Below are 18,676 nucleotides of genomic sequence, written 5' to 3' on the forward strand. Positions count from 1 at the left end.
ACCCAAGGTAAGGGTCCTGAGCTCACATACAAATGTATGTAATTTTACTATGATTGGCCTTTCTATATAATTTTTTGGGGTCAAACCATAACCTATTAGGATAGGACGCCTATCCCCGACAGCAGGAGCAGCAGGAGCCACCGTGGAAGTGAAACATGGTAGGGTCGAGTTGAGCTCACCCCTGGTGGAGGTTGCTGCAGTTACAGCTCGACCCAGAGTGACCATGGAGTCAATCAACTTCTCACCAGAGTTAATCTGATGAAGAGTGGAGATTCTGACCTCCAGATCTGAAATCCTTTTCTCCAGATGGAGGCACCTTTCACGGCCAGCTGGTAAGGTGAGCTGTGACATGTGAGATGCCGGCGGACAGGAGGCCCGGGGACCACATCCGGCCCCCAGAAGCTTCAACTGATTAAATTCAGAAAAAGTGCAGAGGAAAAAACTGCATCGCTTTATTTAGGGTGTCTTTTCTTCATTTCCTTTTATGATCCCTACAGATACTTAACTAACATTTTTTAAAGAACGACTTCATGTTTGATCAGTTTTACAAAAATCCAACTATTATTAACCTTTATTAGCAAAGAGGATGCATGAAAACGGACTCGTAAGTCCATTCTGGATTAAAGCAGCAGATTTCCGCAGGAGTTTAACAGTTGGGAGGGGTTGAGAGTCTACTGTTCACTGCCTGAGAATTTCAACAAAATATCTTTTCCACCAATGAGGACTCAGCATTTTCACATCAACCTACATGGCAGCCCCAGAGACATGTGGCTTAAATATGTCTATCGCCCCCTCGTGGCTGGCTTTAATACATGGACTAAACTGTGTGAACAGGGACTGGGCTAACTGCTAAAGGCTAAAAATAAGCTACACCATGTCTGCATAGACAAAGCAGATTCAAGAACTTAGAGGAGCTTCACAAGGACTGGACTGAGACTGGAGTCAGAGGATCAAGATCCACCACACACACAGGTCCAGGACATGGACTACAAGTGGGGTGTTCCTAGCGTTTAGCCACTCCTGATCCACAGACAACGTCACCCGCATCTCTCCTGGGCTATGGGGAAAAGAACTGGACCATTAAAAAAAAGTTTAATTCTATTTCAAAATCCGGGTCCAAGAGTCTAAAGGAGGATCAGAGAGGCACAGAATCCAGGGGCTTTAAGTCCATGGTTTCGAGTCTCCACAGCCACTGATGGTTTGAGGTCCACTGGTCTCTGACCCCAGTGTTACTGGGTTGACTGGCCAGCCAGCTGGTCTGACCAAAACCCCGTAGAGGATCTCTGGAAGATGAGAGACCCCAGACTCAACAATCGAGACCAGCTGAAGGATGCTATCAGAGAACCTGGGCTCCATAACCCCCCAGCAGGACCACGGACTGATCGGCTCCATGACACGAGCAGAGATGCAGGAACTCATGAAGAAGGAGGTCAGACCATGTTTCACTTCTTGAATTAAATCACAAGAAAAAAATAAACGTTTTCATGGTTTTCTAACATTTTTTATAGCAGATGAAATAAAGAATGTTTTTTAGTCGTGATGATCGGTCGGGTACCGCCGTGATCTGACACAGCGACCATCAGAACAGACATAGAGAAGCCTGACCTCTGCATGAAGACGTTAAATATAAAACTATCAACTTCATTCCAAACCAACAAAAGCCAAGCAAAAATAAAAATCACACTTTTATTAAAAGACTTAAATAGAAGAAAGAGGGGCTGAGGTTTGTCACAGCAGGATGGAGGGCGGAGGAAGAGAAGTGGTCACAGTTCATGGTTTGATTCCCTGGACAAAGTAAAGAGCTAAAGAGGAATGCTTGGTTCTCCCTTTAGTAACCACTGCCATAGTGCCCTCCAGCAAGGCACTTCAGCAGGCGATTGTTCCACATCACCGACACGGACGAGTGTGAGAGCATGAATGTCAAAGCAAAAACAACTATTTCCCTGGACGAGTCCAAATAAAAATCTAAAACTAACTGTTGGTCTTGTGAGCTCCGGTCTCCTGCTTTTATATTTCACACAGTTTTTAAATAACATGAAACATTTTTATGGCTATGCTGAAAATATACATTCTGACATTTAGAGATAAGACTATCTTTAAAATACAAATGTGCAAAAGTTGTAAACAAATCAGATCCTGCGTGTCACAGCCTGGTGGGCTCATCATCACTGTCGCTGCAGTTACCACAGCAGTCCTGCAGGGGGAGGCAGAGAGCACACAGTCAGACGACAGCGTGCATTTCAGAGTCAGAAACTGAATACCTGTACATATTTATTATCCTTAAACTTCAGGGTGGGCTTACTGACCTGTCTGCCAAACAGCCGCTGCAGGAGTCCTTGTTTGGGTGGAGGAGACGGCTGTCCTCTCCAGTCTAGGTCAGGAGGAACCGTCCCGTCCTGGTGGAAAACATTCAACTCCTCAAAACACTCTGTCTCGATCATCTATAGGAGGAACGACAAAAGTTTAGATCCTTCAATCTAAGAAATACAGTAACACAGGCCACTGTAAAGGGCCCAGGTGATTATTCCATCACCTCGTTCTGCCAGGGGATGGAGACGCTGCCTGTGGACACTTTGCTGTAGAAGGACTCGTCTTTCGGCTCCAGCTCGACTCCTTTCACCGTGGAGAACTGCTCAATATCCAGCACGTCTTTACAGTAGATGGCTTGTGGCTAAAATATGAACATAGATGATGTTTCATCTTCAAACAGCAACACTCTAAGTTTAGCAGCTCGGTGCAAGGTTTGAGTCTGAATGTGGAGATGACCCATCAGGAGAGCTAAGGTTAGCAATGCTAACGTACGGCAGCAATTATTGTGAATGGTTTAATCAGTTAAACCGATGCAGCTCCAGAACATCCACGCACAAGTCTACATCTAGACCAGGGGTGTCAAACTCAGAGCGGGGGCCGAAATCTGAATTAGGTCTAACCTGAGGGCCTAACAGGGTCAACATTTTTCATATTTCAGTTTTAACCATAAGCTGTAAACATTATTGTCACAGGTAATTAACTACGGGGGAAAACTGCTGACAAATGAATTTGAGATTTTTTTTAGAGTCAAAATGATAAGATTAAAGGCTCAAAATCTGAGAAAAAACGTAAAATATTAGGTCAAAAGGTCAGAGCACAAAAAGAAAAGTCAAAATAATATTTGTAAAGGAAAATATATGAGATAGTAGGCCCGTCACGATAATCAATAAATCAATTAACTGCACAATAAATAAAAACGAACTCAATAATTTTGCCGGCCTCGATATATTGTCATGTGCATGCGTGTTTGTTTTCCCCTCTCTCTCTCTACCAAACAGGCTGGATGACAAGAGGGTTTACTCTGTGCATCTGTCTCAAAACCTGGGCGCGTTGGTTCTATAGCGGAATGAACGGAGTGAGTGAACCCTCCTGTCAGTCATTCAATCTTTGTCCCAGTGGGGAGAGGCGGGGCCGCTAGCGCCTGCACACACAAACAGAGTGCTGCAAGTGAGCGTCGTGAGGAGTAACAAGCAAGCAAACCAAATACGAATGAAGGCATGAAAGAGATGGTTTCTAAGCCGAATGCCACAGCCCCAGTGTGGGAATATTTCGGTTTTAAACAGAATCAACAAGGTGAGCCCATGAACACCGACGAGCAGATACGTTGCATTTGTTCAAAAGTTGTGGCGACGAAGAAGGGGAATACGACCAACTTCACAAACACAACCATCCTGTCCACTTTTCCCAACTGGGAAAAAACTGCCACTCGAGGTGCAGCGGAGCCCTCGTCCCGACAGTCAACGCTTACTGAGGCGTTTGATCGGCAAAGTAAATATAAACAAAACAGTGCAAAATGGTGCGCACTCACAGACAGTGTCGTTCGCTACATTGCAGAAGGAATGCAACCCTTCAATACGGTTGGAAAGCCAGCATTTCGGGAAATGTTACAAACGTTTGACAGATAGTACAAATTGCCTGGGAGAACGTACATGTCACAAACAGCAATTCCTGAACTGTACAACCCAGTGAAAGAAGACGTGTTGACGTCATCAAAAACATTGCATTTCACTCCGCCACCACAGATATGTGGTCCGGCTCAAATATGACCCCCTACATTAGTTTAACAATACACTACATAACTGCTGACTGGACCCTGCACTCCAAGTGTTTAGAGACCAGGTACGTACCAGAGAACCACACTGCTGACACCCTGGGAGAAAACCTTAAGTCTGCTTTAAAAATGCAAAATAATGTTGACGATAATATCGTTTATCAGCAATAATTTGTAGGACAATTATCGTCCAGCAAAATTTGTATCGTGACAGGCCTATGAGATAGAAAGTAAAAATTGTGCATTTAAATTAATTTTATAAGATAAAATTCAAAATATTGACTTTTAAAGGTCAAAATATGAGATAAAAACAAAATCTAGAGTTTAAAAGGTTGACGTATGACTGATATTGTGACTCTAAAAGGTCAAAATATGACATAAAATTCTGAATCATGAGTTTAAAAAGTCAAAATATGGGATTTGAAGTCAAAATTAGGAGTTTCAAAGGGCAAAATATGAGATTAAATTTGAAATTATGATCTTGAAATTATAAAATATAACTTGAAATTCAAAATTGAAATCTAAAAGTTCACAATATGAGATAAAAAGTCAAAACGCTAAGTTTAAGACATAATTTTAAGATGCAAATTGAAAATATGAAATGAAAACACAAATTCACGTCCCTCAAATTTTTATGACTTAAAGGATATTTTAAATCTTCAAGGTTACATTTTTATTCCTATATTGGAGGAAATCTGCAGACCTCAGACCTACGGGCCAGTTCTAACTAAAATATGATATGATCCTGTGGGCCGGGTAAAACTGCACCACGGGCCAGATTTGGCCCCCGGGCCTTGAGTTCAACACCCCTGATCTAGACAGAAAAGCCTGCTTCATAACCTGATTTATAAATATTTCTGCCCAGCCTTATGGATAGAAATAGTTGAGAAGTGTTACCAACATTCCCCTTTATGCAGCACATCTTTATGAGAGCAGATTGGATGTTGTGGACTCACATCAGGGATGAACGGCGCCTGCAGCATGCCGGCTTCCAGCCGTTTGAAGTTGATGGATCTGAAGATGGGATGGGCTTTGACCTCCGAGGCTCCGTCTCCCTGACAGCCGAGCCGCTCTGACGGGTCTTTGGCCAGGAGCTGAGGAGAAGTAAAGAGGGTAAACGGTGCCAACCAGGCAGAGAGAACTGATGGAACTCTGGGTTATACCAGTAAAATAGGATCAAACATGGAGCTGGAGAAAATGAGACCGGTTTTGGGATTTAGCGGCTCCAACATCCACCCACCATTTTACAGATGGACTTGGCGTCCTCTGAGAATTTACTGGAATATTCCTCCTCCACCTCCTTCACAAGCCGCTCCACTTCCTCTCTCTTGATCTTCTTCTTCCTCTGCTGAAAGGGGGACTGACCCTCGATCATCTCGTACATCAGGCAGCCCAGAGCCCACCAGTCCGGGCTGAACATGTACCGCTCGTTCTTCACCACCTCTGGAGCTGCACCAGAGCAGAGAAAATCAACTCTTTCCATCATAAAGTCACAGTGATCTAAAGCAGGGATGGTTTGAACGACCCTTACCCATGTATCCCACCGTCCCCACCCGTCCTTTGATGGTCTGTCCCTCTGGAACATGAACGGCTAAACCCAGGTCGGATATCCTGATGTGGCCTGAAGACAAAAGCACACAAACATATAACACCCATTTAAGACTGGCTGTGTCGCTGCTAAACCCTCTACAAACACCTGATTCACTGTAAAACTTAGCCATGCAGGATGTGGCTAACATTAGCAGCGCTAGCATCCCCGACCTTTGGTTCTCGTCGCAGGTAAAAGCCCACCGAGCTGAATGTCATCACACAATACTTTAGTTATATGAGAGTCAAACCTGACACAGCCCATATGCAACTCTATCCTGTTTTATATCCAAATAGTGCAAAACTACACTGTTCCTATGAGATGCTAGCGATGCTAAAGCTAGTAGTGTTTATATCAGATTAAAGAGCATTGTGGCAGCAATGCAGTAGTTGTTGAAGATCATAAATTTTACCCTTGAAGACAAGTTTATATCAGTATCAGAGGTCCCAAAAACATGCCTGTGAAGTGTGTTTCGGTAAAAACACTCCAGTATTAATGTCTGCATGTCTAAAACTCCTCTGCATGTCTAAAACCCCTCTGCATGTCTAAAACCCCTCTGCATGTCTAAAACCCCTCTGCATGTCTAAAATTCCTCTGCATGTCTAAAACCCCTCTGCATGTCTAAAACTCCTCTGCATGTCTAAAACCCCTCTGCATGTCTAAAACTCCTCTGCATGTCTAAAACCCCTCTGCATGTCTAAAATTCCTCTGCATGTCTAAAATTCCTCTGCATGTCTAAAACTCCTCTGCATGTCTAAAATTCCTCTGCATGTCTAAAACTCCTCTGCATGTCTAAAACTCCTCTGCATGTCTAAAATTCCTCTGCATGTCTAAAACTCCTCTGCATGTCTAAAACCCCTCTGCATGTCTAAAACCCCTCTGCATGTCTAAAATTCCTCTCCATGTCTAAAACTCCTCTGCATGTCTAAAACTCCTCTGCATGTCTAAAATTCCTCTCCATGTCTAAAACTCCTCTGCATGTCTAAAATTCCTCTCCATGTCTAAAACTCCTCTGCATGTCTAAAACTCCTCTGCATGTCTAAAATTCCTCTCCATGTCTAAAACTCCTCTGCATGTCTAAAATTCCTCTCCATGTCTAAAACTCCTCTGCATGTCTAAAACTCCTCTGCATGTCTAAAATTCCTCTGCATGTCTAAAACTCCTCTGCATGTCTAAAATTTCTCTGCATGTCTAAAACTCCTCTGCATGTCTAAAATTCCTCTGCATGTCTAAAACTCCTCTGCATGTCTAAAACTCCTCTGCATGTCTAAAATTCCTCTGCATGTCTAAAACTCCTCTGCATGTCTAAAACTCCTCTGCATGTCTAAAATTCCTCTCCATGTCTAAAACTCCTCTGCATGTCTAAAATTCCTCTGCATGTCTAAAACTCCTCTGCATGTCTAAAACTCCTCTGCATGTCTAAAATTCCTCTGCATGTCTAAAACTCCTCTGCATGTCTAAAACTCCTCTGCATGTCTAAAATTCCTCTGCATGTCTAAAACTCCTCTGCATGTCTAAAACTCCTCTGCATGTCTAAAATTCCTCTGCATGTCTAAAACTCCTCTGCATTTCTAAAAGTCTTCTGCATTTCTAAAAGTCCTCTGCATGTCTAAAAGTCCTCTGCATGTCTAAAATTCCTCTGCATGTCTAAAACCCCTCTGCATGTCTAAAACTCCTCTGCATGTCTAAAACTCCTCTGCATGTCTAAAAGTCTTCTGCATGTCTAAAACCCCTCTGCATGTCTAAAAGTCCTCTGCATGTCTAAAACCCCTCTGCATGTCTAAAAGTCCTCTGCATGTCTAAAATTCCTCTGCATGTCTAAAACTCCTCTGCATGTCTAAAACTCCTCTGCATGTCTAAAAGTCTTCTGCATGTCTGAAACCCCTCTGCATGTCTAAAACCCCTCTGCATTTCTAAAACTCCTCTGCATGTCTAAAACCCCTCTGCATGTCTAAAAGTCCTCTGCATGTCTAAAACTCCTCTGCATGTCTAAAAGTCCTCTGCATGTCTAAAACCCCTCTGCATGTCTAAAACCCCTCTGCATGTCTAAAAGTCCCCTGCATGTCTAAAACCCCTCTGCATGTCTAAAACCCCTCTGCATGTCTAAAAGTCCTCTGCATGTCTAAAAGTCCTCTGCATGTCTAAAACCCCTCTGCATGTCTAAAAGTCCTCTGCATGTCTAAAACCCCTCTGCATGTCTAAAAGTCCTCTGCATGTCTAAAACCCCTCTGCATGTCTAAAAGTCCTCTGCATGTCTAAAACTCCTCTGCATGTCTAAAACCCCTCTGCATGTCTAAAAGTCCTCTGCATGTCTAAAACCCCTCTGCATGTCTAAAACTCCTCTGCATGTCTAAAACTCCTCTGCATGTCTAAAATTTCTCTGCATGTCTAAAACCCCTCTGCATGTCTAAAACTCCTCTGCATGTCTAAAATTCCTCTGCATGTCTAAAATTTCTCTGCATGTCTAAAACCCCTCTGCATGTCTAAAACTCCTCTGCATGTCTAAAATTCCTCTGCATGTCTAAAAGTCCTCTGCATGTCTAAAACCCCTCTGCATGTCTAAAACTCCTCTGCATGTCTAAAACTCCTCTGCATGTCTAAAATTCCTCTGCATGTCTAAAACTCCTCTACATGTCTAAAACTCCTCTGCATGTCTAAAAGTCCTCTGCATGTCTAAAACTCCTCTGCATGTCTAAAACCCCTCTGCATGTCTAAAACTCCCCTGCATGTCTAAAAGTCCTCTGCATGTCTAAAACCCCTCTGCATGTCTAAAACTCCCCTGCATGTCTAAAAGTCCTCTGCATGTCTAAAACTCCTCTGCATGTCTAAAATTTCTCTGCATGTCTAAAACCCCTCTGCATGTCTAAAACTCCTCTGCATGTCTTAAAGCCCTCTGCATGTCTAAAACTCCTCTGCATGTCTAAAAGTCCTCTGCATGTCTAAAACCCCTCTGCATGTCTAAAACTCCCCTGCATGTCTAAAAGTCCTCTGCATGTCTAAAACCCCTCTGCATGTCTAAAACTCCCCTGCATGTCTAAAAGTCCTCTGCATGTCTAAAACCCCTCTGCATGTCTAAAACCCCTCTGCATGTCTAAAACTCCTCTGCATGTCTAAAAGTCCTCTGCATGTCTAAAACTCCTCTGCATGTCTAAAACTCCTCTGCATGTCTAAAACCCCTCTGCATGTCTAAAAGTCCTCTGCATGTCTAAAACTTCTCTGCATGTCTAAAAGTCCTCTGCATGTCTAAAACTTCTCTGCATGTCTAAAAGTCCTCTCCATGTCTAAAAGTCCTCTGCATGTCTAAAAGTCCTCTGCATGTCTAAAAGTCCTCTGCATGTCTAAAAGTCCTCTGCATGTCTAAAAGTCCTCTGTTTCAGCCCTGCTCAGAACCAGCTGTTTCTGTGTCTGTTGCTTTAAATGTTAACGAGCTGTCTGACTCTGCCCCTGACTCTGCCTCTCTCAGGAAATGGATGTCCTGATCCTCATAGATATATATGGAAGAGTAGATACGACACGCCCCTTTGAGCTGCGTGCTTACGGCGAGGCTGAGCTAGCGGGGGCATTCCATGGTTGTAGATGGCACAAAAAACTAAAACAACAAGGATGCCTGCACATTGTGCTGCATACAGTTGCACACTACACTGTATGGTTGAAACAAGGAAACTAGAAATAACATTTCATAGGTAAAAATAGTTTGTGGCTCTTTTTTCATGATTAAATCTTGTTGAGAGCTTCAGTAACTACCTGGCTACTAGCAAAACACTAACACGAGCTAGCGGCTTGACAGCCAAATACCAGACGAGTAATAGTAGCTGTAGTATAGTTGTGCAAGCAGCAGTAGTAGTATAAATAGCCGTTAGAGTCGTAGAAGTAGTATCACCATTTGTAATAGTATTACCAGTGTTAGTAGCAGTGCCAGTATCAGCAGTAGTAGTTAATGTACTACCACCACTAGTAGTAGTAGTTATAAGTTATATACGTTATAGTTATATGTATAGTTATATACGTTATTTAAGTCCAAGGTGAAGTGAAGTGTTACTATTTACTCAGTGACACGCACAACAATTTCAATGTACCTGTTTCTAACTTGTACAAATGGCAATAAACTCTATTCTATTCTATCTCCACAGTGTGTTTGTTTCTATAAAAAAAAAAAATATATATATATATATAGAGAGAGAGAGAGAGAGAGAGAGAGAGATAAGGAGGGAGAGAGAGACGAATAAATATTGATGATTATTTGATTACCTTTACAATTAAATCTTTCGATCTAAAAACATATTTTTTATATATGTATATCTTTATCTTTCTATTTTTATACATAAAACTATATGTCTATGTATATACATTTATAAATATACAATGGCTGAACATAAATGATTCCCAGGCCTCTGGATTTAAAGAGTAAAATAACTGAAATTGTAGGCTACATTGGTAGAAAGCCCTTTTCCATTTTTTTTTTTCATAATGGCGAACATCTCTGGGCCATACTGTTGATCTTTCTATTCTGGACACACATCTGTGCAATAAGAAGATAATTATGGAAGCCCTGACTGTTCAAATGCACGCCAAAATGAAACCGCTACGTAGACCCAGTCTAAAGACCAGCTCAGAGTACACATTTAGTAACGCTGGGTCAGGGCATCAAACTAAACGACGATGTTAAAGTATTCTGACAGGCTGCTCTGGTTGAATCATGGTTGTAGAGCTTCATGGAGATGTGGTTGATTATGTCACATGACAACGCTGCCATTCACAGAGCGCATAGTCGTGCTTGACATTTACGGATGAGCTGCGGCGTTGTTTCTGTAGTCTGAGCCGGCATAGACACGGCACATTTAAATTTCCATCAACTTTGATCAAAGCTGCATTCACCAGCACAAATGTTGAAATGAGTTTTGTTTTAGTTTATCTGTGTCGGCATTGACGACAGCATTCCACCAAAACAACATCAAAAAACATGAAAATGACAAAAACAAACAGATTTGTGGAGTAGACCAACCTAGCTGTGCACCATCACATCCATGCTCTCTTATCACACTCAAACATGAAACATTTTTCTGATGCTCTTTATTAAAAATACTCTCTGGAGAATAAACAGAAATCTAAAATCCTCCACGCAGCCTGGTTTTATGCAGCTGTATTAGCTGCTTCATAATCATGGCTGCCCTCTGTTTGATCTCTTCAGTTTGAATGTTCTAACTGGTGTTCAACCAGGAAATGTAATTATCTTTAGTTTGCCTCCTTTGTAGCTCCTGAGTATTTTTATGTGTTTTTAGAAGATATGCTTCTCAAACAGTCATTGCGGTCAGCGTTTATGAGGCATTTCCTTCAGTGTTAAGTTCCAACCAAACGTTCCTGCTGGAGTCAGAGCGCCCTCTGGTGGTTCAGAGCAGAAATGAAAAAGCTCTCACACAACATTCAGACTTGATTTTAGTGTCTGCTACTCACCATGGTCGTCCAGCAGGATGTTTTCTGGTTTCAGGTCCCTGTGAGGCAGAAGAGAATGTTAGGATCATGTCATTCTCCTATATACTTTTATGCTCTTCTTTCAGACAAACATAGAGGGAGGGGTGATCATGAGAATACTTTCATACGGCTAAAAGACAAACATAGAGGGAGGGGTGATCATGAGAATACTTTCATACGGCTAAAAGACAAACATAGAGGGAGGGGTGATCATGAGAATACTTTCATACGGCTAAAAGACAAACATGGAAACAGAGTGAAGCAGCAGAATGGTTCTTCCTAGTTTGAACCTCTGATTTAGGAACAGAATGTGAGGGAAATAGTGATGGACTAGTGAAAGGACAGGGAAAAACCTGTAGACGATGCGTTCTCTGTGCAGGTCCTCCAGCCCACAGCAGATCTCTGCAGAGTAGAACACGGCTCTCTTCTCGTCGAAGCCCGCCTCGCCCATGTGATAGATGTGAAACTTCAGGTCTCCTCCGTTCATTAACGTCAGCACCAGACACAGAGCGTCCTTCGTCTCGTAGGCGTATGCTAAACTCACCTGCAGAAATGAGGGAGGCGTGTTTTAGTTTTTATAAATCTCCATAAAACAAGTGAAAAAGGACTGCTCTGGATGCTTACAACAAATCTGCTGTTGACTTTCTCCAGGATCTGCTTCTCATTGAGAGCCATGGACTCTCCTTTCCTCTTCTTTATCCTCTTCTTCTCCAGTTTCTTACAGGCGTACATCTTTCCTGTGGCCCGTACCTGACACGCACACACCTGTCGGGGAAAAACAGGAAGTAGTCGCTGATAAAAAGACCTTTTCTTCTTTCAAGCTGCTGGAAACATCAGTGCTAATCTAGATGAAAGTACAGACTCTAACCAGGAACTGAAAACCAGCTGTGATACACCGTCCCACCACAAGGGGGCAACAGCAGGGAAATGCTACATGAGAGCCAGAGCTACTTCTAGAACAGATGGACTTATTTAGGGTCAATATTCTAATGGTTTATTCTGTCCTGTTTTTAGTAACCAACACTCACCTCTCCGAAGCCTCCCTTCCCTAAAACTCGGTACTGTCGGAATGTGTTTTTAGTCACTGGCTGCCTGTAAGACACAAAAACATGCTCAGAGGTTAGAGGAGTAAAGATGCTGCTAACGCGAGTCACTGATAAACCTCTGCCACACTGAGACTTAAAAAAATAATATAAATAAAAATAAACAAATGAATAAATAAATAACCCTAACCACAGTCAGGTTTCTGCCACAGCTGCCCTAAACTAACAGCATTGGTAATTACCAAAATCATTTTTGATGTTTCTGCAATGGTTAATACACCAACATGTAGAAGCTCTTTAACCCAAATGATGTTTTTAATGCTAAAATAGAATTATTATTGTTATTCATCAATTTTCACATTTACTGATTTACAAAAAAAACTGAAAAAATAGTAAAGCACATTAATATTTCTTGATTAAGATGTCAAATTATAGTTATTTACTCCTGAACAGAAAAATGAGTTTTAGTGGTTGAATGTTATGCTTGATTAATTTCTGACATCTCAGAGAAGCCCAGTGAGCCGGCTCAAATTTGGGTATAAAAATGAGAATTCAGTTTGAAATTCCTCATTCCTGTTCAAAATGGTAAACGTGGAAAGCTTAGTGAAAATGAAAGTGTCCGCATTAAAGCACTTCATGATGCAAATGTGGCATAAACCTTACTTTGGATGCTGGTCTAATAAATTTGTTAAGCACTGTATATAAATAATAATAATAATAAAATATATATATATATATATATATATATAAAATCTATGTAAATATTACTTATAAATACTAAATAATAAATATAAATAATAAATATACATTTACACATAAATACAAATATAAATAATAAATATACATTTACATATACATACAAATATAAATATAAATAATATATATGAATATTTAAAACGAATGTGGGGAAAGGGTTTAGAGTCGTATCAGCTGTAACTGCTAAGACTGAAATGTGGAAAGTTAACAGCTTTTTGATTTTTTGATATTTCTCCTGAGCTTAGATGAATTTTAAACTAGAACATTCTGTGTAATAAACCAGAAAGAGCTTCCCCTCCCCTCCATGCTCCATGTGTGCCTTCAGGCTCATTCAGGTCCATGTGACTAAGCTGGATGTGTGTCCACGTCTCAGTGTCAGCGGTCCAGGAAACAGAGTGGATCTCCGTCCAGATCCCTAGTTTAAGTTTTTCTCTTCCACTCCTCACAGAGCAGACAGGAAGTGGCATCACCTCCATTGTGTGTATAGCTCCACCCTTTTGGGATGGATAGGGAAGAGTTGTATCAGTGAGTTATTTGGGACCCTTTACAACTTTAGATAATGGAAATGCAAATAAACGCCTGGTGCCGTACCAAATAAGAGAACCCATAAAAGAAGCTGTCAAACTTTCAGTGCTGTTAAACCAAATGATAGCAGTGAATAATAAACCCTGCAACTGGCTGATGAGAGCTGGTGCTGCTATAAAACCTGGAGCTCTGCATCAATGCAGTGGGCTCTTAAACATCTGTCTTTAGTCATGGGTTGATCATTATTTCTGGGACCACCGCTTTAGTTCATCAGTAGGAAGGTTACTGTCACATCCACGTTTGTATCTTGTCAGAGACGAAACCCCCCCCCCCCCCATGATGACTCCCTCCCTCTGCTTCTATTAATGATGGTAGCGATGGAGAACCAGCTCTGAATGAAGCTATTAATGATGATAGCCATGGAGAACCAGGCCTGAATGAAGCTATTAATGATGTTAGCCATGGAGAACCAGGCCTGAATGAAGCTATTAATGATGGTAGCCATGGAGAACCAGGCCTGAATGAAGCTATTAATGATGGTAGCCATGGAGAACCAGGCCTGAATGAAGCTATTAATGATGATAGCCATGGAGAACCAGGCCTGAATGAAGCTATTAATGATGGTAGCCATGGAGAACCAGGCCTGAATGAAGCTATTAATGATGATAGCCATGGAGAACCAGGCCTGAATGAAGCTATTAATGATGGTAGCCATGGAGAACCAGGCCTGAATGAAGCTATTAATGATGATAGCCATGGAGAACCAGGCCTGAATGAAGCTATTAATGATGATAGCCATGGAGAACCAGGCCTGAATGAAGCTATTAATGATGGTAGCCATGGAGAACCAGGCCTGAATGAAGCTATTAATGATGATAGCCATGGAGAACCAGGCCTGAATGAAGCTATTAATGATGGTAGCCATGGAGAACCAGGCCTGAATGAAGCTATTAATGATGGTAGCCATGGAGAACCAGGCCTGGATGAAGCTGATACTTGTGTTTGAAGCAACATCTAATCTGAAGATACAGATGTTTTTTCTAGTTCTTTTTGTGGTTTAAGATGTCAGAGCTGATGCACTGGACTGATTCCATGTCTGTCTGACAGATCATGTGACAAAGCTTCAAAGGTGGTCAGAGAATCAGCATCAGGACCAGGCTGAAGATACAGGTGTGGAAGGATGCAGCGACACCTTTTCAGGATAACAACAGAGATATTAGTGACACATAAATAATTATTCTCATTCTACTCTTTAAATCACAGAAAAACAAAAAGGTCAAACTCATTCTCGGTCTGAAGAAGCTAGATGAGAATGTTTTCAGTGGTAAAAAGAGGTTTCTTCACTGTTGTTTTTAAAAATGATCTTTAAACCAATAAAATGCAGTAATCCTGCTTTTACAGAGATTTAGTTTATTTAAAGACATCTTGGAAAAACTCTGTTTATTAACTGAAGTTTTTAAAACCCCAGGAAAGTCTTTTCTTTTGCTTCCTGGCACGTTTTACAACATTTCTTAAGATTTTAGCGACCACAAAACATTTAAAATGTCCAATTATGGTGTTTTTTTAATATTGTTTTGTCGGATGGAGAAATGTCCTCCGTGGAGACGCTGTGGTTTGTGAAAACGTCTCCAAAGGCCGACTGGATGATTGCAGAAATCAAGGTCAACAACCTTACACAGTTCTTGGACAGTGGTCTCACCAAACAGCCAAATATTTTGGGTTTTTATGAGATAAGAAGCTCCTGGAGCTGGCAGACAGCGGCCTCATTAGATCAGGGAAAGAAGCCAACACTGGGAGACTCAGAACCTTTCTCTCTTTAGTTTCTGTCTCGTACAGTTCATATATTCTTTAGTTTTTATGCTTTATTTCTGAATTTTCCTCCCTGCTCTTGCTGCCTTAATGTCACACATGATGGTTCTTCAGCTGAATGCCGTTGTAACGGCGTGGGATAGATGGCATGTCAACATCAGCTCGGAGGTTTTTAAAGCTCCATCTGGGAGCTGATCCGTGATGAGATGCAGACCCATGAGAAGTTTCTCCGTCTGTAAACAAAGCTGATAAACCTCCTCACAGCCATTTTAGTGACAACAGATTTATTCCTCGTCCTCACGGAGTCAGGTCAAACAGCAGGAGGATCATGGGTAATAACTGGCTCTTTATGGGAATGTGCTCCATTTTCCAAGGAAAACTACCTGAGGGCTTGTCTGACTGAAAACTCTGGAGTCATCTTTTATCCTGTGGAGTCAGGTTTTCTCTAACTGATCTAAAAATGGTCATTAGAGTTTGTAACATAGACCTGATAGTTAGATTAACCCTGACCATTAAGCCGTGGAGTCTAGAAGAAGCAAAAAGGGTGACACATCCACAGTCCATTACAATTCCCCTAATGCTAAGCTAATGCTAGCTTCTCCAGGGAGATCTTGCACCATAGTCACTGGAATGAACACAAACATTCATTTTACATTTATCTTTATGGTTTCTGCTGACGGTGTGATTCGGGCTACTGAGGCCAGCAGAGAGCACAGTCTTACCCCCCTAATGGGGTCTTTTACCCTAACCCCCCTATTGAGGTCTTTTACCCCAGTGGAGGATCCTTCTGCTGAATCCTCCATGGACCAACATTTTCCAAGACTCACTGCACCAATGTTTTTCCTTTTTCCCTTCATATACAGATGAGTAGACCTCATGAGACCCTGGTCCACATGAGATCCTGGTCCACATGAGACCCTGGCCCTCACCTTACAGGGGTGCAGGTTCCAGCAGGTGACCTGCGTGCTGACTAACTAAACCCTGATCCTGATCTAACAGGAGTTCAGGTGTGAAACATGTTGCTGTTGTGAAATCTCAGATTCCTGGTGGTGACGTGTGTGACGGGGACAGCAGTGTTGAGTTCAGTGCGTTTGTGTTTAACCTGAGGATATTTAGAAGAAGGGGGGATGAGGAAACTCTGAACGTGTTGGTACTGGTCTGTGGTGGAGCTTAAAGCTCCAGTATTCTGATAACGGCCTTTAGTGCTGCGTGTGGATGTAGAGAGAGATCATGCTGGTGTGAGAACGGAGAGAAACAGCAGCAGAGGAGAGCGCTTCGTTTCACTTTACCTCTCTAGCCACTTCCACTGGAGGAACCTGTTGTAGTACATGCTGTCGAGGTAGTCTGCAAACGGCGCCACGCTCAGGAAGTCGTGGATCAATCTGGGAAAAAAAGAGATAGCAATGAGCAGCTATTAATGACCAAGCCCAGAGAAGGTGCAGAGAGGAAGTAGACTGTTTCAGTCCACGGCCCTGAAAATAAGATGTAACATCTACATCTTTTTCTTTTTCATGAAATAAAGGAGTATAAAAAAGATATGAATAACAGGAGAAATACACAGGCTATGTGGCCGACTGTCCTATGACTGTAGTGAGGTCAGGACCTTTGTCATCCAGTCTGGGTCGTGGTCTGAAACAGCCACGTATACAAATAGAATATTTAATTGTCAATTCCTCTGTAAGCTAAAATTAGAGCTATATTTGATGAACCTCCTAGGAAGCACAAAAACACAGTTTCAGCATAAATATTCACAATGAGGCCACCCTGATGCTCTCCCGGGCTTCAACCCTCAAATGTCAACTTTTCCTGGGCGGAGACCACTGAGAGTTTACCAACCCAGAAATCATTCCTCTTGGAGATCTTTAAACACTTCTTACTTTTGCTTGAGTAGATTTATAAACCAGTACTTTTACTGAATTCGTAGCAGAGTAACTAAACTTTCAGTTGAGTACAATAGCTGGTACTTTTGTCTCCCCTGGTTAAGACTTAAAGGTCAAATAATATACAAAATACAATTTTCAGGCTTTTCTAGCAAAAATATGTGCCCCCCCCCCCCCCTTTTTAGAAAATGTGTGCTGAAACAACCTGTTCTCAGATTTTACCCTCATGATGTCATGTGGGGAGTTAGCCCCGCCCCCAGGTTCAGTTCTGCCCCCTCTCAGCTGCCAGCTGAGGTTAAGGAGAGCCATATCCATTTCCTGAGAGGGGCGTGGTCAGGGGCGGAGTCAGCCCAGTAACATTTAAAGCCACAGACACAGAAACAGCTGGTTCTGAGCAGGGCTGAAACAGAGGGGTTTTTAGACATGCAGAAATCAGTACTGGAGTGTTTTTACAGAAACACACTTCACAGGCGTGTTTTAGGACCTCTGAGACGATATAAACTTGTCTTTAAGGGTAAGATATGTGATCTTTAAAGAAGTGTGTTCAGCCTAACCCTCCATGGTTAAACTACAGGCGGCTGAGTGTCTAACAGCAATAATCCACTGTTGACTCTTTTCTGGGTTTTCTTTCTCTGATGGCGCTCTGTAGAAGTATAAGCCGACTCCGTTTCCTCATTGGTTCTGTCTTTCATTCACAGAATAACAACATAAATAAAGCCCCAGGCTGACAGAGTCAGAGCGCCGTCTCCGTCAGCCTGGGGCTTTAACTCGAGCTAACAGCCGCTTTGGTTGGTCTCGGTTTGTCTAGAGCCCAGCGCTGCAGCTCTTCTTCCTACAACGGCTTAAATGTTTAAAGGTGTGTTTTAAACTATGACTTTCTCTTCTAAGTCCCCAGTGAGTCAAAGATCTAGGCTGCGATGTTAAATGAAGTCAGAGAAGCTGCTGTAAACATGCTGCATAAACTCTCTGGTATGGCAGCCAAAGCTAAGCTAACTCAATGCTAAACACACTACTCTGTCAAGCTCTTCACAATAAAAGTCCACAGCTGTTATCTTTCTGAAACGCTTTTATTGTGAACGCCTTCACCAGGAAACGCGTTCAAGTCATTGTCAGCTAAACACACCTCATCAGGATAGAGATGAAATGTGAAACTTGGAGCAGTTAGAAGTAAACCTAGGGAGACTTGAAAAACTCCTATGCGTAGACATAAACTGAGAATGCCATCAAAGGCATGTCTCATCACAACAGGGGGGTGATTCTGGTTGGACACATCACATCTCTAATGTTAAGAAGGAATCACACTGAAGGTTTGCTATCAATGCTACCATGTTTGCTGAAATTAACCAGCTAACCAGTCTCGTGCTGTCCTGCTGTAGTCTTACTTGGTACAGTCACTGAAGAGCTCCTTGCAGGCCTCGTGCTGCAGCCTCTCGCTGCACTGAGCCAACATGGCCTCCTCCACCTCAGGCACATGGTCCTCAGACTGCAACACACAGAAACACAGGCATCAGGAGAACGAAGTGAC

At 42.2% G+C, this 18,676-nt stretch overlaps 1 protein-coding gene across 1 annotated transcript in view; it reads right to left on the bottom strand.

Moving 5' to 3' along the window:
* Positions 1-1,672: 1,672 nt before the first annotated feature.
* Positions 1,673-18,676, bottom strand: part of grk6 (G protein-coupled receptor kinase 6) — a 76,976-nt gene continuing 59,972 nt past the window's right edge. The window contains exons 5-16 of the mRNA XM_041800750.1: positions 18,534-18,634; positions 16,561-16,653; positions 12,167-12,230; positions 11,763-11,903; positions 11,492-11,682; positions 11,121-11,158; positions 5,613-5,702; positions 5,322-5,530; positions 5,038-5,175; positions 2,534-2,671; positions 2,307-2,441; positions 1,673-2,194 (exon numbers count right to left, since the gene is read on the bottom strand). Coding sequence (XP_041656684.1) covers positions 2,144-2,194; positions 2,307-2,441; positions 2,534-2,671; positions 5,038-5,175; positions 5,322-5,530; positions 5,613-5,702; positions 11,121-11,158; positions 11,492-11,682; positions 11,763-11,903; positions 12,167-12,230; positions 16,561-16,653; positions 18,534-18,634 — 1,389 coding nt within the window. The 3' untranslated portion in view covers positions 1,673-2,143. The remainder of the gene's footprint in view (positions 2,195-2,306; positions 2,442-2,533; positions 2,672-5,037; positions 5,176-5,321; positions 5,531-5,612; positions 5,703-11,120; positions 11,159-11,491; positions 11,683-11,762; positions 11,904-12,166; positions 12,231-16,560; positions 16,654-18,533; positions 18,635-18,676) is intronic.

The sequence above is a fragment of the Cheilinus undulatus genome, linkage group 12 (assembly GCF_018320785.1).
Source record: "Cheilinus undulatus linkage group 12, ASM1832078v1, whole genome shotgun sequence".
NCBI lineage: Eukaryota > Metazoa > Chordata > Actinopteri > Labriformes > Labridae > Cheilinus > Cheilinus undulatus.